The sequence below is a fragment of the Crassostrea angulata genome, chromosome 8, assembly GCF_025612915.1.
Source record: "Crassostrea angulata isolate pt1a10 chromosome 8, ASM2561291v2, whole genome shotgun sequence".
Classification (NCBI taxonomy): Eukaryota; Metazoa; Mollusca; class Bivalvia; order Ostreida; family Ostreidae; genus Magallana; species Magallana angulata.
In genome coordinates, this window is record NC_069118.1 from 25116035 (window position 1) to 25142100 (window position 26066).

The following is a 26066-nucleotide window of genomic DNA, read 5'->3' on the forward strand; positions in this document are numbered from 1 at the left end:
ATGCCCCCCCCCCCCCCCCCCGAAACAACAAACCCTTTGGTAAAAATATGCTAAATAACAATAATTAAAACTCCCCAAAAGGAATTTTTGTTTCACAGGGGGCGGGGGGGGGGGGGGGGGGGGGGGAGATGTTTTATAAAACATTTCCGTTTTCCGTTATTTAATATTATGAAATGAGCTATTTTAACCCAAAATACAAAGTTATCTCTCTTTGTTTGACCAAATCATTTATATTTAATGAAAATAATATACATAAATGTTTCTGAATCATTATTATAAAAAAAAAATATTTTTAATTAGACATCTTTCAAAAATAACTTTTAGTAAGGCGGCTAGACAATGCTATCGTTCGCAGTCCTTTGTCTGCACCGCTTGGTGTGTTACAGACCGACGCATTCATGTTTAAATGGCACAAGTGATTTTTGCTGTAGTGTCCAGCTCAGCAACAAAGTAACAAAGAAGCTTGATATTGTTACTATTTACACCTACATTTGAATTATTTAATAGTGAGTGAAAGCACGTAAATTTTTCATATTGTCAATTACAACTTTAGACACGATTTTCACATACATTGTATGTGATGGTTGGCATGGTAACTACAGTCAACTTGGAATTCTGAGGTCAGTCATCGCAAGTGAACTCTCAGCATAAGCTTGTACCCAATTTCTAGTGGGAGGAATAAGACAATATAGATATTTACGGAGGCCGACTTTTGTTTTCATTGCGAATGTTTTTGCGCTTTCTACAGTATCTGAAACTGATACTCTTACAGATCCGATGTATAAAGTCCCTACAGTATCATTTATAAAGTTGAACACAATAAACAAAATACAGATAAAAATAATTAGATTTTTTAAGAATTTTTTTATTTTTTAAACGATTTTTCCGTTGTGCGGTAGGGGAGCGTTGCCATTGCGCTTTTATGACGTTATGATAAAATGAAGCTTTGTAAGAGTACGTTAGGCCTATAAGAAATAACATAAAAGAAAAAGTAATAAATGTACGTCATTGCCATTTTATCCACAGAATTATGCTATCCTCGAGGATATTTTCCTAATGTTTTGAACGAATCCCTTTTATCAATCTTCATTCGTAATGCTCCAAATATATAGCAAAATTTGGTGCATTTTAATATTTTGAGATGGTCCTCACTAAAAACCAAACAGAAGAACTCAGTCATTTTTACATATAAGATAGGAAATTCTATGACTAATCATTGATAACAATTTGAGAAAAAAAGCTACTGTATTTTTTAATTTGCTTCGAAGTGCGGAAAATGACAGTTTCCTATATATTACTATAATAAATGTACCTCTATTTTGAGATGGTCCCTAAAAAGAACCAGACGATTGATTTTCTTGAAACTTCGCAAATAAACTAGAATTGGTTTATATGACATACATGTATGGTTAAAAAATAAAGTTTTGCTATTATAGTTTTTCCGCAAAAAAACCCAAATCGGCCTCCTAATTGATACGTCATCAATTAGAACAACACGTATACATGTACTTGTACTTCTACATGGATTTATTTTCAAACAGAACGACATAGCATTACACAACAACTAGCTGGAGGAGTTTGTCTGAGTCTGTATGGTCCTTGGTTTATCAACGTCTGACATGGTCACTGCAAGATATCCCCTGCCACCATTGCTGTGCGTCACATAATTGCCCAGACAGTACATATTAGTAGTACATGTAGATGCTAAGTTGTAAGCCTTGTCCTCAAAAGGGACTCAAGTCCTTGGCTAGAAACAGAAGAAAACAAAATGACTTTATACTGAACACAATACAGCATGTATCAGTGGCACCAAAAGAAAGTAAACACATGCAAAATTTCAAATGTTGGCAGTCTTGCAGCACCTTAGCAACAAGGCAAACTTTCAAATGTCTTGCAACTAGAAAAAAAGAATACATGTATATATTTTGTGTTTCCGTTCAAAGAATGAATATACATAATCTATGGAAAATACTTAGATGTTCTTAGTTGTTTTGAGGACCCTTTGCATTCTGATTTAAAAGTTTTAACAAGTGAAAAGCTGTCAATGTGACAACAAACCGGGTTATCTTTTATGTGAACTGTATCCACAATCCATGTCATCCCTGAGTTGATAAACACTACCTACCATATCCAGTGAAATGAGTGTACCCTACATGCAATATTTTGCTCAAAAATGACTATTAGTTCAAAAGCTGGTATTCTTTTTCATAAATGATCAGAAACCAAAATCCTAGCAATATGCACATCTCTGATGTATGTACAATTGATCTGCAAAAGAACAATCTCCTATCTTGAAAACTGTAGGAGAAGTTATCCATACAATGAAGATACCCTGTATACAATATTTTGCCCCAAAATTACTAAGTTTAAAAATAAAAGCTGGTATTTTTTTCATAAATTACCAGAAACCAAAATCCTAGAAATATGCACACCTCTGTTATATGTATAATTAATCTTCAAAAGAACAACTTCCTATCATAAAAACTGTAGGAGGAATTATCCGTACAATGAGGGTACCCTATATGCAATATTTTGCCAAAAAATGACTAAGTTTAAAAGCTGGTATTTTTTTCATGAATTACCAGAAACCAAAATCCTATCAATATGCACACCACTGATATATGTTTAATTAATAAGAACAACTTCCTATCTTGAAAACTAAAGGAGGAGTTATCTGTACAATGATGGTACCCTTTTGGCAGCTGCCCACCAACCCGCCCGCCTTCCCGCCACTTTCACCATTTCAATCTCCAGATTTTTACATTGGAAAACCTTGTTAAAAATTCAAGGAATAGAGAGCATATATAAGGCCTGAGACACATTAATTTTAGATTTTAGATGGCTAGCTATTACATTCTGACTAACACTTTCCATATAGGTACACTGAACTGGAAAAAAGTCCAAGTGAGCAGCTTTTTGAAAAGAAATCTACTAGCCTTGTTCTTATATTTTACACCAATAGGTGAATCAGTTTCTACACAAACATATATCTCCAGGCTCGTAGGTGTGTGTAACAAACAGTAACAGTAAAATGTTATCTTTTTTAAAAAGTATTCTACACATTTAAAAAAACCAAATGAAGTAATATAATACATGAATATTTGCATGCATAATCAAAAGTTAATTTGTCTTTAATACAATATGTACTGATTTGCACATCTTTCAATAGAAAAAAGGCACAGATCTTATCTAAAAAATTATATACCGGTATGTGAATGCAATATGTATACCATCATGTCATAGGTTATGATATAATTACCTTAAATATACATTAGGGTTCAAGACCAAACATGATAAATGGCTCCACAAGCTTCTCCAAGTCTTCCATTTTCATAAAGTTGTATGGTCTAGTGTACATAAAAGATGGCTTGTCTAACTCACAGTGAGTAAAATTGCCGGCTTTTATATTTTGATATTGTGTTTCTGTCATTCTTAGTTCAGTTAATGTCACCTAAAAAAATAATAATCAGAAATTCAGTACAGATATCATTCAAATGATAAATACAGTTGAACTTCGATATCTCAAACACTGATATCTCGAATATTTAGAAGTATTTTACCCTCCATATATCTCGATTACTCGGATATCTCGAAGTTTTCAACGGTCCCATCTAGTTCGAGATAATGAAGTTTGACTGTACATACAAATATCAAAAGTATAAAACTTGGGATTTTTTGTTTGCCTAGTTTACAAGTTAAAGAATAAGCTATTCTGACAAAAATCAGTCTTTTGAACCATTATCACAATAGGTCTATCTAGACTTTAGATCATGCTAGCTTCTTCATATGTTAAAACATATTGAGAACTTTAACATCTGACCAGGGAGATTACATGTACATGTAAAACGAAACTTACTTGAGTCTGTTGTACAACAATGCCAAATATTGAACCATGTCCAATGGACTGGCTGTACTTCAACAACAGCTCTCCACAATGTTGTCCAATCATCTCTTCAGATAACTGTTCAATGATGGGACAGTGTCCATTTTCACTTGCTGTAGATGATGATGGAATTTGCTCTGTTTCAGCTGATTTTCCTCTGGTTTTGCTACTAGATGTAATTTCAATCCTGCATGGTGGCATAGGTTTATGCCTGCTGACCTGTCAGTGCAATGTCAAAATATAAAATGAATGGTACCGTAGAGAATAAATTTATAAAGAATTTTCAGTTATACTTATTTCAAATGTCAGTTAAATTCTACATAACTAATTACATGTATATCAAAACTGCATGATGACAAAATATTGCAAAATTAAATGTACTACATTCAACATACAATGACTTCAAATGATAAAGAATGATCAATCTATGCTTTCCTATTCTGTAAACCGTATTTGTTTACGTCTTTATATATACAACAAGTTGTGAATATTTTGATAAGAGCATTATATTCATCTTTTACAAGTTCACATATCAAGTAAAGTTTTGATTAATTAATAAATAATAACTGCCAACAATTAAAAAAAGCTGGTTACACAGATACAATTCAGAACGAGGAAATCAGTCAAAGTTGTGTGTTCTTAATTTCACTATGATCCACTTACAGTACCACAGATCGGGGCTATATATCATCTTTTAATAATAAGGCTACATAGAGGTTTATCAAGATCAGGAGCTTCTGTCTAAAAATGGGTGCAAAAACTCTGAAAATGATTTCAAATTCAAATTTTAGGTATTGAATCAGTACATGTACCAACACTGCTAATACCTTACAAACTGCGATAATGCGGGGTTTCTCCACTTTCCGTTCACTTTCGTTGATCCTGTGATGAGTGTAGAGGATGTCGTGGGAACCTTGGACCTCTATGTTGCCTATCTTTAAAGACTGAACAGAAGGACATGGCTCAAAACTGAATAAAGAAGAGAAAGATATTGATAAATAAAACAAAATAAAAATATTTTATAGGTACATTAACATGGAAAATACAATATTGTCTTTTTACATTCATTATTTAAAGCAATATGAGCTGCAATATTTTCATGTTGAAAATTTTTAAAGAGAAAATGTTATTTTCTACTAAAATGACAAAAAATATCATGATTTTAAAATTTCTGTTAGCTTTGTTTTAGTGGGAAAAGCCATTAAGAAGCATTAATTGGAGTAAAATTTAATTATTGTCGTCCTGTACAAAAATTGATCTGCTATATATTCATTATAAATGAAATCTTTCTCCTGAAAAAATTAATGATTTTTACAAATCTTATTTTATAACAAAAGTTTGTTACAGGCAGACTCATCATACTAGCAGGTTTTTGCAGCAAAATAAAACTCTAAAAAATACAGCTCATATTGCTTTAAACTCATATTTTGCTCATTGGATTCACATCTTCATTTCGCCATCTCAAGTGATATGGACAGAGAGACAGATAATTTAACATTGCAATCAGACACTCAAAGCACAAATAATGAAGATCGAAGTTGGGTGATTATATGAATGTGAATTTTATCAATAAATGAAATTGAAACTCATTTACCTGAGTCCACTCTGCATTCCAAACATCTTAACTAAAGTATCGAACAGATGCTGAAAATGGACTTCTCTGTTTGGGATGCCTTGCGTTACATTTTCCACCAATCTTGACAATACATACATAAAACTTTTCCCATAGGTGTCAAACCTAGACAAAAGAGAAAATTATAAATGTCAGATTAAAGTGGGGTTGGGGGGCTGCATAAACTTTTTCTTAGAGGAAACATTTTTCTTAAATTTACATATTGATTATTGAATTAGCATTGAGTTGCCCACTCCCTCCTAACCCACTTTGTGGGCGAATGTAAAGAAATGAAGTGAAAATAAAAAATTAACAGTGAAATTGAAGATACAGATATAATACCAAGCAAGAGCGAAGGCTCTGCGAAGCGAGGCTTAATGGTAACCCTATATATATATATATATATTAAGAAAATCAGTAAAAAATCGAAGTTAAATGAGGGGTAATAAGGGCTGAAAAAATAATTATTCTTGGAATCACATACTTTTTTTTGGCTATTTCGGAAGACATAACTTTTAAGTTTTACATATGAAATACGACGTCATGATGTAGACTGAGCATGCGATGTTTACAATGAACATGATTTGAGTCATCGTCGGAAACCCACGGTCGGTCTCGCTTCTTTGAGTAGGCAGGCTGATTGTACTCTCTACGTTTAAAACCATTAATATCTGTGCTCGGCCCACCGGTCACACTGTTTACATTTAAATATGGACTTCCCCGCCCCCTCCCCTGTATTAAATATACCTATCTATTGAATTTATCATTAGAATATTTCGATTCAGTACCTTCGAAACCATTCGTCTAAATTGCTAGGGAGACCTTTTGGGACAAAACCATGATCTTTATACGAGTGTAACTTCATAACAGAATCAGTGTTCAAATCTTCGAATGATTTGTAATACAGATTTTGAATAATGTCCAAAAATCCACTCCTTTTCACAAACTCCAAGATCAGTGAAACTTTTTCCTTGTTCTCCTTTTCGCGTCTTATCATTCTTTCAACATCATACGCAAGGACACGAATACCAATTTCTCCAGTGCAAGGTATGGGACTTGTTATAAAATCAAATGGTGTTTTGTCAAACTGAAACGAAGTTTTGATGCCCAGGTACTCAATATGTTGTTTCCTCCAGTGACACAGTCTGCATGGAACCTCAAAAATATGTATGTCGAACTGTGCAGCTAATGGGCAAGTCTTTTCGGCGTCATCGTCGCTCACATCCAAACGAATTTTCTTTACAATCTTGAAATTGGATTCAGCCGCCATACTTCCAAAACAATGCAGTCGCATTTCTCGGACTTTTTCAACGTTCAACGTCAGCTGAGTTGGAAAGGTCAGAGACGTTCCGATCGAGAGTAATGTACCAAGTTAAATCGACACCCAGTTATTTTGACACCTAAAAATCATACCCCATCTCTCTCTCTCTCTCTCTCTCTCTCTCTCTCTCTCTCTCTCTCTCTCTCTCTCTCTCTCTCTTTCTCTCTCTCTCTCTCTCTCTCTCTCTATTCATCGGGCAAAACAATACAGGACAATTATATATCCTTTTTTTTTTTAAAGAAGAAGAAGTGTAAAAAAGGATTTTAACCAAAGTTACCAAGTTAAAAAAATTACAGAAAGTTTAATAAAATTGTTTTAATTCATGCGCATATACTGCATTCAAACGCGTTGTTTTTCCATTTCATTTTTTCAAATGTACTTGCATGTATATATCTATAGCATTTTATTTCAGTGAGAAGAAGTCCTGAAGCAGCATTTGAAAAAATAATAATTATGTTGGGGCTAAACAAAGTTCAAGAATTAGTAAATGATGCCAGAGTGTACTGCTCTGTAGAAAATAAAAAAAAAAATTACATTTGATATTAAATCATGAAAATCGCGATGTTTTTATTTGATTTGGCATAGTTTCAAAATGGTGGTCAATATCTTGTTTAATGCCGTTTTGGAGATTCTATAATTCTTTTATTTGTCAAAAATGGACTTAACTCCGAGATTTGTTAAATATTTCCTTCATATCATATAGAAAATGAGAGTTTACTTAATTTGATTTTTCATTGTTTTAAACCGGAAATGGACTAAACTCCGAGATTTCCTAAAGATTTCCTTCATATCATATAGAAAATGACAATTAATTTGATTTTTCATTGTGTTAAACCGAAAATTTAATCCCCGATATACCCTATCAAACAAAGCTTTTATTATGAAGAAGCAACTGTGACGTCACAAATCATGCAACGTCATAATAAAAGAAATTCAAAGATTCAGAAGCAATTGTGATGTCACGATTCATACGTCATAATAGCTTCTCAGCTGTTTCTGAGTAAAGGTGTTGCTTGCCTCCAAGGAATATTTTTCGGAAAATTTCAGTTTTCGATCATTCCTAAAGCGGAATATTGTAATCATTGCTACATTCAGAAGTTACAAAGAAGCCAATAATTCTGAAAGTTGAAATAATTGTGAATAATTATCTGAAAATTAATTATTAAGATGAGTTATTCTAAATTCGATTTGTTTAATGTCATGTTTTACGGATTGTTTTGTTTTAGCTCAATGAAATATTCAATTGTTTACGTTTTAATTGATAGATACCAAAATGATAGGATTCACGATCTTCGTTATGACCGTGTTCGAAGGATACAAGTGGTTCAGAAAAGACGGTAAATATATATCTACCATTTATTTACATCAAACATCAATTAATAAATTGATATACATACATATCTATCTTTTTATCAGTGCTACTAAGATTAAATTCTCTGAAAACAATAAATAACGCATTTTGTAATTACGTGTACATGTATATCTTTTTAGATGAAGCAGATATGGACCGCGAGATATCCGAACAGATTGATGCAATGCTAGAGAGCATTCAGAGATCATTGTAAAAATGTTGAAATAAAACATTTGACCGATCCCATTCTGGTCTTTTTTTTTATTTTATTTTAGTTAACTCGTGTGATGTACAGACAATTACAAGTTATTTGGTTTTTTACTGGGACGTTTGGAAATTAACAAAATCAAAGAATTATGCAAAAAGCACAATGAATGGGTTGTACAAATACAATGGCTTTAGGCGTGTGGTGGGGTGTGTAATAGAGGTAATGTCAAATGTTCGTGTAATTTTTTTTAAGGAAACGTGTACATTTTCAGATACTGAAAGCACACCATTTCACAGTTGATGGAAATCTAATAGTTTTTTTTTAAAATTAGCAAGAAACGGTGTTGATTGTCATAATTATGTTAAATATTATAAAGTCTAGTGTACATGTCACGAGTATCCCGACACCCACCGTAAAAAAAAAATACGATGGAAAACTGTATGTGTTACACCGTTTACACGGTGTGACATCGTGTATGTGTTTTGGAAAATTCAAGAAAAAGCACCGTGTCGCACTGAGTAACTCCGTGGCCACTGTGTTACTCCGTGGATATTATTACCTGAAACGTTGAAAAAATAGCGTATGTTTATAAATAAATAAATTATGGTTAAACAAGGGTTGAAATATATATAATTTTATATATATCCCTTTCAAAGCAAAAAAAAAAAAAAAAAGGAAAAAGAATGCCGACTTAAGTTACGTGGGCCCAGAAAATTGTTGGGACTTTCAACGTGAAGTAAAATTTTTGTGATATGAAAACGTAAATGGGTACCTTTTAATTCATCTGTTCTTAGATAAATTCAAATAAATTTACCAAATATATTAATAATCAATCGATTTATTATCAAAATTTTCATCAATTTAAGTCACATGTGTTTTTCCCTAAACAGACGTGATGTTATAACTGACGATCCGATTAAAATATCGGGAGCTTGCCTTAACGTCGTATTTTCTGTTATCGGAAAAACCTTATTGATAGAACACCTTTTGATTTGTTAATTAATTTACAGCTAAAAATTAAACCAATTAAAATGAGAAATGAAAACATTTCAGATCATGTTTTTAAATGTGTGTGGATGTGCTGTAGTAAATGACAACCACAAAATACCGGTGACTTGAATAATTTGTACTTCAGCTATTTATGTAGCAATAAATAAAAAAAATCACTCTTATATGATAAATTATTATAAATAAATACATGTATAAAACCATAGTAAATTAAATGCAAGCATTGTTTTTTTAGCATCTATTGTTCTTAGCCAATTAAGATATATGGAGTTCTCAATAATGGGCCCAAGAATTTGGGAAACATTGACGAATAAATAAGACTTTCAACAATTCTTATCTGACGGGGGTTATTATGCAACTGTACAATGTACATGAATTTTTCTGCAATGCTAGCTACCTTCATACCCGCATGAACCACCAAAGAAATCATATAGTATTTTTTTTTATAACCACATACTTATTTGCACACGTTTTCCGTGAAAATATTGCACATAGATTATAAATATTACACACATAGAAAATATGATGTACGTTATTACATGTACACATTTTTCTAAAATCTAAAAAGTTAATTTGGCACCTGTATCTGTCATTCTGAGTGTACTATCTCCTAAAATTGTGTTGAGGATTTCAATTGCGGTATTCAATGTTCGTGGCTTGTCAAGGAGTACTAGTAATTGTTACTCATGGGTATACATATTATTGCGTAGTTATATAATCGGCATCAGGAGAAACTGATACATACTGCGTACATGTATGCGAGAACTACATTTATTTGATAAGCTTCCGGTTAACGTCTCACCAAGTTTAAAACAGGTGTATCAGGGCTGATAGTCATACGTACACTCCTACATGGAGGTAAGTAACCATATGATATAATATCGTGAAGGAACTGCATTTTGAACGTGTGCGAAGTGCCAGATTGGCTCTTGCATAGTTATCCGACACAGTGCCATGGACAGAACAGTAACAGTATCAGCTGCTGTTGACCGCTTCTTCATAGCTAGGGGGAGGATCACAACACTGTGATTCTGTCGTCTGGCGACACACACCGGGATCCCGGGAGTCTTGGAACTCGGACGGTACAGTTCTACCAGTTATACATGACACAGAGTACTCCGGGGGAGGATCTAGGTTTGCGTTTGGTGTGTTCCTTAGGAACCATGGGTTTCTTTGGTAGTTCGCAGTTGGGTAGGTGCTCTCTGCTGCGTTGATTTGGGAAGTTTGGTACATACTTTCCGTTGCATTGCTTCGGGATCTCTCCACGGGACACGACACTGAGTATTCGGGTGGAGGACCCGACCATCTGTTTATCACGTCCATGTCGGTATTGTTGGCGGGAGTTGTAAAGGCGGTCCTTCGTTGAAGTTCTAGATCAGTTGAATATGTCTGAGTTGTAGCTGTTAAAACAGAAACAGTGAATGTATCGTAACTAATTATTGAAAAAAAACCCTAATGTACATAACAAAACTGTCAATTGTCACACTTGCTCTTAAAATAAATATTTTGTTAACATGTACATTGAAAAACTAGCTCTCAAAGGTATTGTCGTTTGTTGAATATTATTCTCTATCAAATCAAATTTCATGTATTAAGTACAAGATTAAATATATTCGTGTATATACTTGTAATTTGGTTCGATAAATCTAAATACTGTATACAGGGTAATTTTCACCCCGTGTTATTTTCGCCCATCAACACTTGCAAACGGTTTCGCCCCGTCTTAAATTCGCCCAGACACGCCTATGTGTTGAAGAGGTAAAGTTGAACATTGGATTTCGCTCAGTCTTAAATTCACCCGCTGATAACGAGGGCGAATGGGGCGAAAATAAAATGGGGGCGAATATTTCCCTGTATACAGTAAGATTTTAATTAGTAAAAAAAATATGATGGAATTTCGCAGATATTTTTCTCTCCTTACAGTTCAATATAGCTTACATTGAAATTCTACACTTTAATCGCAAAATTTCATTTTTAAACATATTTGTTTATAAATATTGCACTTTATGCTGGTTCTTTGTAAAATAAACGCTGTAACTGTAACGACTCCTAGAGGCACATACATTTCACGTTACAATTTACCTGTGACAGACTGTTGGGTGCATGGGCATTTTTTCCATCGCCATTTACAGCACGATACAACCAGAACTATGACGAATGCGAGTACTACAGCCACCCCTACTGTCACTTCACGCCAAGAAGTGTCGTCTGTTTGGTAAAGTAAACAAAATAAACACAGGTATCTTAGTTTGGAAAGCATTCTTATTATAAAAAAATGTTCAACGCAAATAATTCAACCAACTTCTCTCGGTTTTCATGGTTATAAAGGTTGCCAAAAAAAAATGATGATTAAAAAAAAACCCCAAAAAAACCAAAAACAAAACAATACCCCCCCCCCCCCCCCCAAAAAAAAAAGTACCTCTTAGAAACCAAACAACAAAAAAAAGACCCCGAAACATTAAAAAGTATGTCATCTTTATTTACCATGGAAGTCGTCAAAGAAAAAACCTAAGTGAACAAGTGTTATAAACATGTACCCCACATCAACTTACTAGCTTCAATTAAGACATGCACCAGGAGTTTGAATCTAGTATCTCGTGTAGACACCCTACCCACTCTGTCCACAGAGATATACAGCTGCTGATTCAGAGCCCCACAGAACTCCAAATGGAAGATTTGCGTACAATTCAAACTCTGCAAAACACATAAATTGCCATTGTATTATGAATAAAATTTTCACAGATATAATAATCAGTGAATATACATCTTTTATATAGATAGAAATGTTTTTAAAAAAAATCAATCTTCTATTTATCATTTACATGTACTTTTATTTTTCTTTCAGTAGTAATTCAAATACGTTTTCACATTTAAAAGGGTTTTGCCAATAATTTCCTCACATTTCTATCATAAAAGTGTTGTGCAGTATTGTTTTACATACTTAAAATTTGTTATTGATATTGAGATTTTTTACACAAAAAACTTAGATGTACAATGTACATGAAATTTGACATTTAGACTTAATATTCGTAGCTAACAATTTGAATTGGAAAGTAGAACATGCCATTGATTGATATTATCAGAAAACCTTACCAAATCTTTATTTACCAACCATTAGTACAAAATTGACTATTAATAGTTATTCATTAGTACATGACATTTGTATGTACCTCTAGCGTATTGCCATTGGCAGAAGATGCATATTTCAAGCTCACGGCACAAGACGGATCAAAGAAATACTGAGGGATGATGCAAATTTTGTAACTGTCCCGTGTGCTTTCCACTCTTCCTCGGAACACGAAGTAATCGCAGGATATGCGTGCTTTTCCTCCGCCGAACATTACGTAGAATTGTTGGTTTTCATTAATTTCTGTCTGTCCTGTGCAGTTACTGCCAAAATCTACTTTAATTTATATAGAAAAAAAATTCTGAATTACAGAACAGTGTTTAAACAATGTACTAGATGTTTGAGGGGGGGGGGGGTGTCTATAATTGAAATAATGTTTTTGTTTTACGTGGTATGAATATGATGACACATTGTGCGACTGTTTTGTTTTTGAAAACAATAACAACCCCGATTCTTTTCATTGCAAGTAAAATTGGCAAGATACAACACTATAAACTTTGTTCCATATTCTCTCAATGATAACATTGAACTAGCTAGCAAAAGATGAACTAACTTCGTTTTCATAAGTCAGAATACACGGTAAGCAATTTTATGTCAAAATGTCAAAAATCAGAAATACATACGTGTGTTGGATGTTTCCATAGCGTTCACAAGATTATCAGAAAATATAACCAGCAATGCAATGAAACGAATGCATTTCGATCTGGTTTGTGAATATATGCACTGGTCATCATTCCTGTGTATAGAAAATTTTGTCAGAATCTGAATCAGTGAACAATGTAATGGTTTATGCGTATACAAGTTTTTAAATTTACATACATCTTTATTATCTAAATGTGCTTACATTGGTTCCAGGTAATAGAAACATGTAGTTACGCCGTGCATTAACTTTTCATCTTTTGTTACACATTTCTATTCTGTAAAAATAGAAACAATCCCCATGTCATATTGCATGTACATACAAAGTATAATTGTGCAAATCTTTTTATGTACTATCAGCATGTTGAATGTTTAAAATATTTTAACTAAGCATGCGTGTATTAAAGGGACATGGTCACGATTTTGGTTAAAAATTATTTTTCCGGTATTAATTTTTACAATGCTTCAGAAAGGCATTTCTGGGCAACCAAAATTTGAGTGTCATTTGTTGAGTTATAAGCGAGTTACAGAGCTTGAAATTCTTCGCTATGTAAACAAAGCGTTTGTTTACATTTTGAACGTTGAAGAAAAAATTCCAATTTTAAACCTAGAACGAATGTGTTTAACGTTTGGAATCTATGCTTATCTATGCTTAAAATAGATAAAAAGATAAACAAGTAAGGTGGAAAAGGTTATTTACTGGTATATTGAACCTATGTAAACAAAAACAGGGCACGAGCCTTGTTTACATGACAGAGAATTGTGAGCCCCGTATCTTGCTTATAACTCCACGAATGACTCTCAATTTTTATTTGATCATTAGAAATGCATTTCTAAAGCATTGTAAATAATAAAAACATAAAAATAGAATTTGACCAAAATCGTGACCATGCCCCTTTAATACCTTTTATAAGAAGTATCGAAGGGACAGCATTTTGATAGATTCATGACTTACCCATTTTTTTTTTTACCGGACTTTCTTTTAAAAAAAATTTATGACAAGTTAAGTGGTTCAGATTTTCTTTGTTAAATTGATCAAAGATATACAACCTTAATAAGAGATACATTCCGGCATAAATAATCATATATAAAATGATCATGTTACTTTTATGTATGCGTAGTTACTTGTCAACGAATTTAACGAAACTCGAATAAGTGCTAAAAAGGGAATAAACATTGTAGATTTCTGGCGTTTTGACATAATTAGATATCATGCATGAACATTATATTCTAGATTTAGCAACAAACCATAGATGCATATCTAAACCCATTCTGAATTGCATATGTTTGGCATTTAACTTTTATGAATTTTACTGAGCTTTGGAAATGATACTTACCTTTACAGTTGAATCTTCATTTAACAGTCTGAGTGAATTAATATATAAATTATATAACGTTATTGGAATTTTTTTATATATTGGAGAACGTTTGAAACCCTAACGATGCTACATGTACATGTAGGTTCTATTGCATAATTTAAAAAAAAAAGTCATCAATTATTTTTATTCGCATAAGCCACTCATACAATTATTTATGCGCAATAAAAGAGTAAAAAATCTAATAAATATGCTTATGTTGTATAACTAAAAAATGCAAAAATACGCCAGTCCTAAACTTGCTTAATATTTACAACTTGCGATGTGTTGATATGTTATGCCTCAATGAACAAGGAATTCATTTCCGCATCATAAGACTAAAAATTTATATACTTAATACCTGAAACATCACTATAGATTACGATTTTTCACACAAATCTGTTCATAGTTCCCATTGGACGTAATAAAAAAAAGAATATGAACCATTTGAATTGATTGAAATGAAAAGTTAATGTTGTCAAACATTTACCTGAATCGCACACTGTCAGTAAGGTCACACTTTATATCCTTTTATATCTTCCTCCTTTCTACACTGACACTGACCTTCATTATACAACCTGTCATTTATGGATATCCACTCCAGACAAAAAGGAAATGTAAAATACAGGTTAAAATATTTTCGAAATTTTTAAGAAAAAGATTCATATTACAGAAATTTTCTTTGTAATTAGCTTCAATTGAAACTGAAAAATTGATGTCAAGAATGGTTTTTATTTTACTGTTATACGTGTACACATACGTCACTAACAAAACAGATAAAATCTCTCTCTCTCTCTCTCTCTCTCTCTCTCTCATGCAACCACATACTCTCTCCCTCCTCTTTCATTTCTATATATGTAAGATAAAAAATGATGTAAAGTAAGATAACGAATTCTTTGAAAAGTACAACATGGTAGTTAATAAATGCAGACCATTTATTATAATATCAAAGTGAATCTAATTTTTCATTGCATGCATAGTTATATCCGAATACCACAGTGATGGTTATAGAACAAGCAATGCTCCGGTCAAAATTTCCGATCTGTTGTGGAGAGAGAAAATGAAGACAACAAGGAGACTGTACGGTGGATGTTATATAGAGTCATAGAAAGCAGCAAGTGCTAACTTACTTCTTTATAGCTATGGTTTAGAAATACATCCTAAATAATAGGAAGACAATTTTCTATTGCTGATTGATAATTGTAAATGGTTTAATGATCATTGTCATATTTGTAAGACAAACTTGAACACAAAAACAAACATTCGGGAACTTAATTAAACAAAAAAAAAAAAAAAAAATCCAAACCCCCCCAAAAAAAAACAAAAACAAAAACAAAAACAAAACAAAAACAAACCAAAACAAAACAAAAAAAGCGTTTTTTTGAGAAGCAATAATATCAGTTTCTTAAATCAGTATCAAATAAAAAGCAATTAGTAAATCATATGATAGATAAAAAAAAGACAAACGAGAATTGTTTGTGATCTTCAAATCTCAACCACTGGTTTGGCTCTTTGTCTAGGTGTTAATTAAAAAAAATAAAATAAATAAAATGGTCAAAACCAAACCATATGAACTTTGAATTTTGGAAAGAAATTATATCACTTTATATCTTTATATATCTGTAGATAAATAAACATGTCACTCCTTGTTTGACACCTTAAGATCGGTATTGTGTTTAACACCACAAACAAACACTTACAACGTTATCCTGCAATGTCCTGTCAATGTAAGTGGTTTTTAACCAATCAATCAAGTATCGTTTAAACAGATGATGCGTCTTCAAGTAACGACATCAAATATTTCGAGAAGGCGTACTACTGTATTCACGGTCAAAGTATGTATAGAAGTGATGCCTATTGTATTCTAATGATAAATTGGCATTGTTAATAAAAAAAAAACCCAAACAAACAGACGAACAATATTTGAGAAAAAGACAAAAAAAATTAAAGACGTTTGAAGATGGAAATGATATGTTCGAGGGTATATCCAAAAGGACACATATAAATTTAGAAAAATCAGGTTAATGGGGATCGAAAACATATGGCATTTCCTTCCTTGGCACTCTATGTTCATAATGTTGTAAGAGGTACAGGGGACACAACAGGTTCATTATATCTCAGAAAAGAAAATTAAGGAAGAAAATCTTGGGAGGTGGAAGGAAGCAATGAACGACAATAGAGGCCAACCATTTAGCTTAACGTTTGTTATTTATACATACTTCTTGATTCCTGGAACTTTATATTATAATAATATTCTATATTTTTAAAGCTTACTTTATATGTCATATAACAACTAGGTTTGATTGATCTTTATGAACTAAACATTAAAGAGCATTTCATGGTATTTTCAAGTCCGATTTACATGAAATTATTATCACAAAGTTCGTTTAAAACTGTTATCATACTGTTTATACATATTATGTATTGTGCATATAACTTTGTGTTTTTGATAGTAGACTATACATACATTGAAAACACTGGACATACTTTTGAATTGTTTCTATATAAAAAAAGGTTATTTATAAGAATTCATGGTGTTAATATAAGAATGGTATAAGAACGCTTAAAAAACATAATGCCAGTGAAATTTCCGACAAACTCATAGTAGTTGGTGATATAAACGTCGACCTTCTTACTATTCCTAACACACATATTTTGTACGATGTAATATCCAACACTCACTTAGTCAACAAAATCCATGAACCTACAAGAATCACGAATTCCTCACGAACACTTATTGACCCAATTTTTACAAGTGAACACATTGACGTAACTGAATCCGGAACTTTAAACGTAGAGGCGCGGCTTAGCGATCACAAGGCAACCTATGTGTGCGTTACTATGAATTACAAAATTAATCGTTCATACAAACGTAATGTCTGGCGATACAAAGATGCGGATTTTGACAAACTTAACAAACTAATTAATGACTGCGACTGGCGCAACATAATAAGCAACGCAGAAAATGTCAATATTGCAACTGAACACTTTACTTCACAATATTTAAAGCTTGTACGTGAATGTATACCAGAAAAATCGGTCACTATCCGGCCCAAGGACAAACCATGGTTTGACTCAACGCTTAGAAAAACCATTAGAATACGCAACCGGCTTCGAAACAAAGCATTAAAAACAAAGAATGAATCTGATTGGATAAATTATCGTAAACACAGAAACAAAGTTAACAACATGAAAAAAACATGCACTTTGTAATTATTATGATAGTATTGACTTACAATTGTCGGACGCGAGCTCGAATAATAATAACAAATTATACTGGAAGTTAATTAAAGACGCTTTTCATGCAAAACCAACGAAAGACATACCACCGATACAGTATACGTCTGACACGGGTGGATTTAATATTGCTTTTACCGATACAGAAAAAGTTGATGTATTAAACAAATATTTTTCGTCTGTTTCAAACGTTGATGACTCTTTAAGCCAACTACCTCAATTGTATCACATATGTAATGACAAATTAAACAATGTAACTATTGAGGAGCAAGAAGTTATTGATATAATAAAAATACTCCCTGTTAACAAAGCCATTGGTCCCGATGCAATAAGTCACAAAATGTTAAAATCTACTTTACAATCTGTCGCCAAACCACTATGTTTGTTATTCAACAAATCTTTGACTAATAATGTGTATTCAAATGATTGGAAAATTGCTCATGTCTTACCATTGTTTAAAAAGGACGATCCTTCTGTAGCAACAAACTACAGACCTGTATCACTTTTGAGCTGTGTTAGCAAAATTATGGAAAGAATTATTTTCAAACATGTCTACAATTATTTTATTAAAAATAACCTTTTTTATAAATATCAAGCTGGTTTTTTGCCTGGCCACTCAACTTTATATCAATTACTAGAAACATATCACAGTATTGTTAAAGCTATAGATGAAGGGAAATTTTGTTGCATGGTGTTTTTGGATTTGTCGAAAGCTTTTGACAGAGTGTGGCACAAAGGTCTACTTTTTAAATTACAAACATATGGTATATGTGGCAATATTCTTAATTGGTTTGAAAGCTACTTATGTAATCGTAAACAAAAAGTTATGTATAAGGACATATTATCCTCCTGTAGAGGTGTCATTGCTGGTGTACCACAGGGCTCAGTTCTTGGCCCTCTTCTATTTTTGATTTATGTTAACGATGTGTCAGAAAATATGCTTTCCCTGTGTAGACTGTTCGCTGATGATAACTCTTTACAATCTTCTTCATACAATGTTGCCAATATTGAATATGTCCTGAATCATGATCTGAAAGTTCTAGAAAACTGGTCATCCACTTGGCTGTTAAAATTTAATCCATCCAAAACAAAAGCAATATTTTTTACACTCAAAACAAATTTTTACTCTCCCAAACTCCAATTCCAAAATAGTCGATTAGAATATGTTTCATCACATAAACACTTAGGATTACTTTTTTGTCAGAACCTTTGCTGGTCAGAGTATATCGATAATATTGTTAAAAATGCATACCAAAGACTTGGCTTGTTGAAGAAGCTCAAATTTAGCATAGGAAAAAATACTTTATCAAAAATGTACATGACTTTTATTCGACCTTTAATTGAATACTGCTCTGTTGTTTGGGATGGTTGTTCGTTACAAGATGTCGAAAAATTAGAAAAAGTTCAACTCTATGCAGCAAGAATCATCACTGGCTTACCCATATTATCTTCAAGAGAGTCCCTTTATTTAGAAACAGGTTGGACGCCTCTTTCCGAGAGACGAAAATTAACAAAATTGAGCACAATGTATAAAATTCATAATAATTTGGTACCGGATTATTTAAAAGAAATTTTCCCTTCTATCAGGACTTTAGAATCGAATTACAATACACGTAATAGAGAAGACTGTACTATTCCAAAATGTAGACTAGAAATATTCAAGAAATCGTTTGTTCCTGACACGATCAATAAATGGAATAGTTTAAGTTTACTTATCAGAAACAATTCCTCCTTTACAAGTTTCAAAAGCAGTATTCAATTAAACCAAATTAAACCTCCGTCCTATTTTTGCTTCGGCAAGAGACGACTTAACATCATACACACAAAACTTAGACATAACTGTATCTTAAACTTCGACCTTTTCAGAAAAAATATTATTGAAAGCCCTAATTGCCAATGCGGATTACCAGAAGATTCTTATCATTTGTTTTTTGGTTGTAAAAATTATATCAATGCACGAAATGAATTGTTTTCAAACCTTTTGAACTTAAATCAAATTAATATTATTAATTGTCATTTACTTTTGTGGGGAGACGAATCTCTGAGTGTCAATTTAAACCAACATATTTTTTTAGCTGTTCAAAGATTTATAAGAGATTGTGGCAGATTCGTGTAACTTCAATTTTACTGCCTAAACCAAATTCAACAGAACTTTTTATACATGTAAGTTTGTTCAATAACTTAACTATATTAGTAATATCCATTTCTATGTACTTTCCATTGTAAACTACTATACAGTTGTAAATTGTTATACTTGGTAAGAACCTCGTAAGTTGTAAGAACTTGTGTTCGAACCATTTGTATATGTTTATACAATAAAATATGTTCAAACCACAAAAACATAATGCATGCTATAATGAAGTCATATTCAAAAGCATTTGGCTTTCTAAATTTTTGTAAGTATAATTTTTGTAGAAATTTAAACGAATACCCTTATTTCAGGTATCCTAGTTAGCATAATTATGATTGCTACCTATAAGTTGTGGTGTATATGTGTGGTTTTGTTGTTGTTGTCATTCTGACTTTTTTTCAAGAACTGGAAAATGTAAACAATAACTGTTTACTGTAACATTTATCTTTAAATACTTTCTAGGATCGTTTTTTTAAACAATAACGGATAAATTTTATGCGTATTGAATACAATGTAATTTTTAATGCATAATTGATCGCCAAAATTACCGGATATACGATAAGTCAAATATGAAAGAAATATGATTTATTCAAATAAAATCATTGATATAATAAAATATGATATAAACAATTCAACAAAACATTTAAATATCCATCCATATCTTGTGACGTATTGTCATATAAATGGCTTTAGGTACCATGAAATTGTTTTATTCAACAAAACATTTTATAAAAACTTGAATCAAAATAATATATGTATTTCTCTATCAATATTTAAGTGATTTGAAAATTTCGGTACAAACAATCTAAACAAAGATATGGTATGCTCTTCTTTATTATGCCAGAAAGTAAGGACTGTCACAGCAAAACATAATTTTTAAAGCCTACAGTAATACACAAAATTTTAAAAAATGCATGAATATTATTTATACATGACATATATTAAAATATTATGACGACTTCTTCATACAAACTAGAAGACTTGCATTCACATACATTGCAATCCATTTTTCAACACGTTTGATAAAATTAGATATGATTTTCTCTTACTTAGTTTGTCTGAATATAATTCAATAAAGTGATATATGTATCACACCAACATGTATTACGTTGGAACGCTACTCTCTTCTTTAATCATTATACATCGAAACATTATTATCAGTTATTTGTCTGTTCATTTGATAGATCCAATTCATGACTAAAAAAGTCCTTATTGTACTCCACTCTCTTAACAATTCACTAGCAAAGCGAGTGTAGAGTGTCACGGTACCGCATGGCCCGATTTCTCATACATTTTGATCAAGTGACTTAAATCTAATGGAACACTTATAACCATGCCGCAAATGATTTGAAATATCTATGCAATACCAAAAAAATTAACTTAGTGAACGCTTACATTTAAAAGAAAAATATATAAGTAAGATAAATATGGGAATGAACTTTGATAAAAGATCTTGGCGGCATATCAATGAATTAGATTAATACATCTGTGCCAAAAAGTAGGCAAATCAATGATTACGTGGAAAACAATCAACATTCTGTATTTCAATGACGCTGAAACTTCGGTCTTTAAAAGTCATAAGTTGCCGATTGCAAAGTGAAATAAAATAAACATCCTAACAATATTTCTGCTCGTCATCTACCGTTAGCATGTCAGGCTTTTTGTCGATTGTGTGTCAGAACGTCAGTTCTTCATATTTGGGGGGTGCGTCTGTCCACTGGTTTGCTGCTGGCAGTGTATCTGTGTATTGCTCCGGCTGTGGGTTCAATGACACGTGATACACACCTTGCGGGGAAACGAGGTCAGTTGTTGTCATCTTGCTCAGATCTGGTGGACCTGAAAAGAGCACATATCCGGTCCCTGGAACTAGAAATAAGAAATATGAATATCAATCCTACTATGTTTTAGCATTCTGCACATACCATTTCGTACATGTATACTGCTAAAAAGGGTTCAAAATTATGATCTAAGCACAAGTACAGTTGGCCTTGATTCAGTTCACCATTGTTTATAATTTATATCATTGACGATTTGCATTAAATTTATTCAAATATTTGTTGTTTTAAGGTTGTCTCTAATATATGATTTTGACATTTTTATACGAGAAACGAAAGTAGTCTGGGTGGTCAACAAACTAATGTTCAGATCTTCCTTAAATCTTTAGATACGATTATTTCTGCTATAAACTATATTATAGTAAAAAAAAATTCCATATAATTTAGCTTTGAATTATGAATGATTTCTTCCATATTTATAAAGAGCTCTTCTTCGAGCAGGAGGTCAATATAGTCAAAAGATGGTCACGACGGCTAGTTCTTACTCCGGTTTCCTGGTTCCAGTACAACTAGTCTGCCAATCAACTGGTTCCGTCTACATACACACAGATAGAGTTTAGAAGTGCTGGAAATCATCGCAAAAAGTCCACCAACCACAAGTATCATCAAAGGAACAAATAAAAAACCGGCACCCATCATCTCTGTTGCAGACAAAATAAAATATACACTATTTAATATATATAAGAATGAAAATAATAAAACGCGTAATCCGTGATTATACATGATGATCAGAAAATCTCAATGCAACTGGGGATGGTAAAGCCCAGTGAAAACGAATTAATAAAATGATGTCGGATATTAGTAAGTATTGATGTAACCTAAAGTTGAGATCATCTGTAACAATCATTAAAACGGGATAAATTCAACGATCTAGTCAGACGAAAAGATGCGCTCTCAAAATTATGGACAAGAGTCCATTTTCACTATATATTTAACAAACTTCCACGTAAGCAAAAGAAATACTAATGTTATTGTTGATACTTTGCTATATTTCCTGGATGTTGGAAAAGGTTGAGAAGTACCCGTTTGATAAAAATGAACGAGACAAATTAGATTTGTACAGTCACTCCAATGCATTCCAAGAATATTCATTCGCATTTCCTACTTAATCAGGTCCTTAATCATGACTTTTAATATATATATATATATATATATATATATATATATATATATATATATATATATATATATATATATATATATATATATATATATATATATTTACCGTCCCGTCCTTTTGTAGCCGTTACCAGAAGCATAAAACTGGCATCATCTGCTGATCTGCCATGGGTACTCTTGAACACTATGCTAAGTGTGTCATCTGGGAGACCACAATACTTGTATCTTTTGATGTCGGTGCAAGTAATTTTCTAAAATTAAAGAATTGCTAACTCTATAAATAGCCATACAAAAGGCTGATGGGTGGGTTGTCTCTATAGAAAAAAACACATACCTTCTTAATTTACAAAAAAAAAAAAAAGACGAGGCTACGGGAAAGTTCATTTCATTTGCACTAACTTAGGGATTATATATTAATAAATAATTATGAATTGTTGGGAGTATCACACTTGCTTTTTTATCCACAAGTCAATCTGTTCTTCATACCCTCTTACTTTGTTTTCTTTTTTGTTGAACAGACCATCGTATAACTGAGGACCATATGCATTAGTATGCCTTTAAGGTAAGATATTCATGCATACATACTTCTGTAGCTTCTGCACTGAATGATGTCATAATGTCTACTTCGACTGCACAGGTTCTGTCGTTGAAATAGAGAGGAGTTACGCATATTGAATACTCATCTAAACTCTTCTCTCCTCTCCCTCTAAATTTGAATTTATTGCAACTGGAAGAAACATCTTTTCCATTGTATTCAACATAGATTTCGTCATACTCCGTAAGATCTTTAGTAAGGATGGGACAGTCGTTTCCAAATTCATCTAAACGTGAATTACATGTACATGTATCACATCAACAAATTTCCATTAACTCCTTCTTTCTTTCTTTCTTTCTTTCCTTTTAATACAAAACGGAATTTAAAAATGTTCATTTATAAGCAATTGTTAAATTCAGTTATAACTCACATGTATCGTTCCATGCAGCTGCCATAGCAGTGTGTTGGACAATCAGCAATAAGCACATTAATGTTACGCGCGGTGAGAAATACATGTTTCGCTTTCTGAATAACAAAAAAAACATACTCGTATAAAAAATGCTAAAAATTGTAAAATAATTTTTTTTTTCTCTCAATGAGGACACATAAACGACAATTGAAACATTTTAGTTATGTGTAAATTAGAATATTATATGAAATATAAGTATATTCATAATGGTTATTATAGAAGACAAATCTTTAAGAACAAGTAAAATAGTTTTTGTGAAATATTAAAATATTTTAAATCTTAAATTAATATCAAATATTATTCATATCAAAATTATTATCTCAATTTTTAATTCCCAAGTAATTTTTTGAAATTAAAGCACTAAATTCAATTAATAACAGGCTCTAATTATACATAGATGTACTTAAATCCGATGAATTATACTTTGACAAATTCCCATTCATAAGATGATAGAGTCGATATTTCATGTTTAGTATAATAGTAGTGAGCGCAGTTCGCCGGCGCGCAGAGCCAGCAAGCGAAGCGAGCTATAAGAACCAGTGCGCTCGGGAAAAAGAACGAACTATACCTACAGATTCATCAAGAAAAATATTTTGTCCAATAATGCTCTCTAATGTTTTCTCCCGTAGTGCTATGCCAAAAATAGCTATCATTTAACTCGTAATTTATGGTGTCTTGAGGTTTGAATACATGTTCTAAGTACCGCACAAGCTTTGTTGAGACCCAAGACAATTTTTTTACATGTTTCTTCCTTCTAATCATCTTCGCTAGCCAAGGGTTTTCGGTCCACTTTGCTCCCCATAATCCCTTGGCGGATTTCATTACGAAAACTCGGTGACAAGCTCCGTTTTATGATTGGCTGCAGCTGCGAGTAGCTGATCCAATCGCAGTACTTGTAAATATTAACTTTAAAAGAAAACACATGTGTGATCTTTGGTAAAACATTCGGTGCTTTTAACAAGTTGAGACACAAGTTCTCGATTTCAGTGCCTCCCCAACGATGGTCTAACCAGATGGTTTTAAAAACCTATATATTTTACTGGGATTTAATATACAATGTAGTTTTACAAACTTGTCAAGGCTCGCGGGCTAGCATGGGAAGTAAACATGGCGAATGTTGAAGCTGCCTATCCCGTTATTAAATACGTTGCTGCGTATGGTTATTGCTTTTAATGGTTCAATGAGCTATGTTTTATTTCATTTCTTTGGTCCGCAATATTCACGACAACGATACCTGGTTTTAAAGCATGAAAGCTTTCATATAAGTGATAGTCGGCGACTTTTCACTATTGTACAGGTCCTTTCAAAACACTATGAATAAAACATTTCGTTCTTTCCCTAAGTTATAACTTCATTCGTATTTAATAGCATCGTTAATTATGTTCCGATATTCGATAATCAACATGTTTTCAAGTTGTATTAATGCCACGATGTGTATAAAACCCGTTGTTTAATTCGATTATCTAATGTTAATATGCAAGGGGCGCAACTCAAGTTGCTCGCTAGATAGCACCACCACATCACCGAGTTTTCGTAATGAAATCCGCCAAGGGTTTATGGGAAGCAAAGTGGACCGAAAATCCTTGGCTAGCGAAGATGCCTTCTTATTGAGTTGAGATACGTAAACATAATTAATGATTCTAGTTTTAACGTATGACGTCGCATTGTCTGGCGCTTTATTTCCCGCGATAAATTTAGAGGTGGATCTAACATCGGTAATGCGTGCACTACATTGTTGCAATTGAAGAATAAACTGCGATCGATACCTGCCTCAGATGATTTTTTAATTTTTTTTTTTTTTTGGTTTTGATAGAGAGACTGTCATATCGCTCCAAATTTAGTTTGCATGTACAGTAAGTATATATAAATGAAAGGAAGATTAAAAAAAAATAAGTCATTTTGAACTGAATAAAAAAAAAAGTAACTAAAGTTATACCTCTAGTATGGCTATAAAGTCTGATTCCAGATTCCTTCCATCGAACTATAATTCTAAACTAGCCCAGTGCGTGAAAAGGACAAGGAATATTAAATCGGAAGATAATACGCACATAATCTGTTCAGTCTGAAACATCTATTATTGAGTGCTATTTATAAAGACAATCAAGCGGATATCCGAAAATCTGAGTTTCTCAAGAGCACTTTTTGAAACTATATCCGTCCTTGTAGATTTCGGAGTAAAAGATGTCTTTAAAGTGAAATTGAGTATGAAAAACTTTTAAAACGATTGATGCATCGA

The 26066-nt window shown here is 32.5% G+C and overlaps 3 protein-coding genes across 4 annotated transcripts; all 3 read right to left on the reverse strand.

The window, feature by feature from the left end:
- Positions 1-1509: 1509 nt before the first annotated feature.
- Positions 1510-6808, reverse strand: LOC128159877 (uncharacterized). Its single transcript, XM_052823091.1, has 6 exons — positions 6284-6808; positions 5478-5621; positions 4711-4852; positions 3857-4102; positions 3260-3451; positions 1510-1747 (listed from the first exon to the last, which is right to left on the reverse strand). The coding sequence occupies exons 1-5, from the start codon at positions 6787-6789 to the stop codon at positions 3272-3274; spliced, it is 1218 nt and encodes a 405-aa protein (XP_052679051.1). The 5' UTR covers positions 6790-6808; the 3' UTR covers positions 1510-1747; positions 3260-3271.
- A 2804-nt stretch (positions 6809-9612) lies between these two features.
- LOC128159888 (uncharacterized) lies at positions 9613-15074 on the reverse strand. Of its 2 annotated transcripts, none has more exons than XM_052823106.1 (7): positions 14995-15074; positions 13355-13427; positions 13134-13246; positions 12554-12783; positions 11936-12077; positions 11466-11591; positions 9613-10783 (listed from the first exon to the last, which is right to left on the reverse strand). In XM_052823106.1, exons 2-7 carry the CDS (start codon positions 13393-13395, stop codon positions 10359-10361), a joined length of 1077 nt encoding a protein of 358 aa, XP_052679066.1. In that variant the 5' UTR covers positions 13396-13427; positions 14995-15074; the 3' UTR covers positions 9613-10358. The 2 variants fall into 2 exon arrangements, with proteins under 2 accessions (XP_052679066.1, XP_052679065.1); XM_052823105.1 differs by having other exon boundaries at positions 9616-10783; positions 12554-12786.
- Positions 15075-20442: 5368 nt separating this feature from the next.
- LOC128158663 (uncharacterized) lies at positions 20443-25920 on the reverse strand. Its single transcript, XM_052821602.1, has 6 exons — positions 25767-25920; positions 23792-23886; positions 23412-23647; positions 22933-23077; positions 22193-22348; positions 20443-21738 (listed from the first exon to the last, which is right to left on the reverse strand). The coding sequence occupies exons 2-6, from the start codon at positions 23874-23876 to the stop codon at positions 21548-21550; spliced, it is 813 nt and encodes a 270-aa protein (XP_052677562.1). The 5' UTR covers positions 23877-23886; positions 25767-25920; the 3' UTR covers positions 20443-21547.
- Positions 25921-26066: the final 146 nt, after the last annotated feature.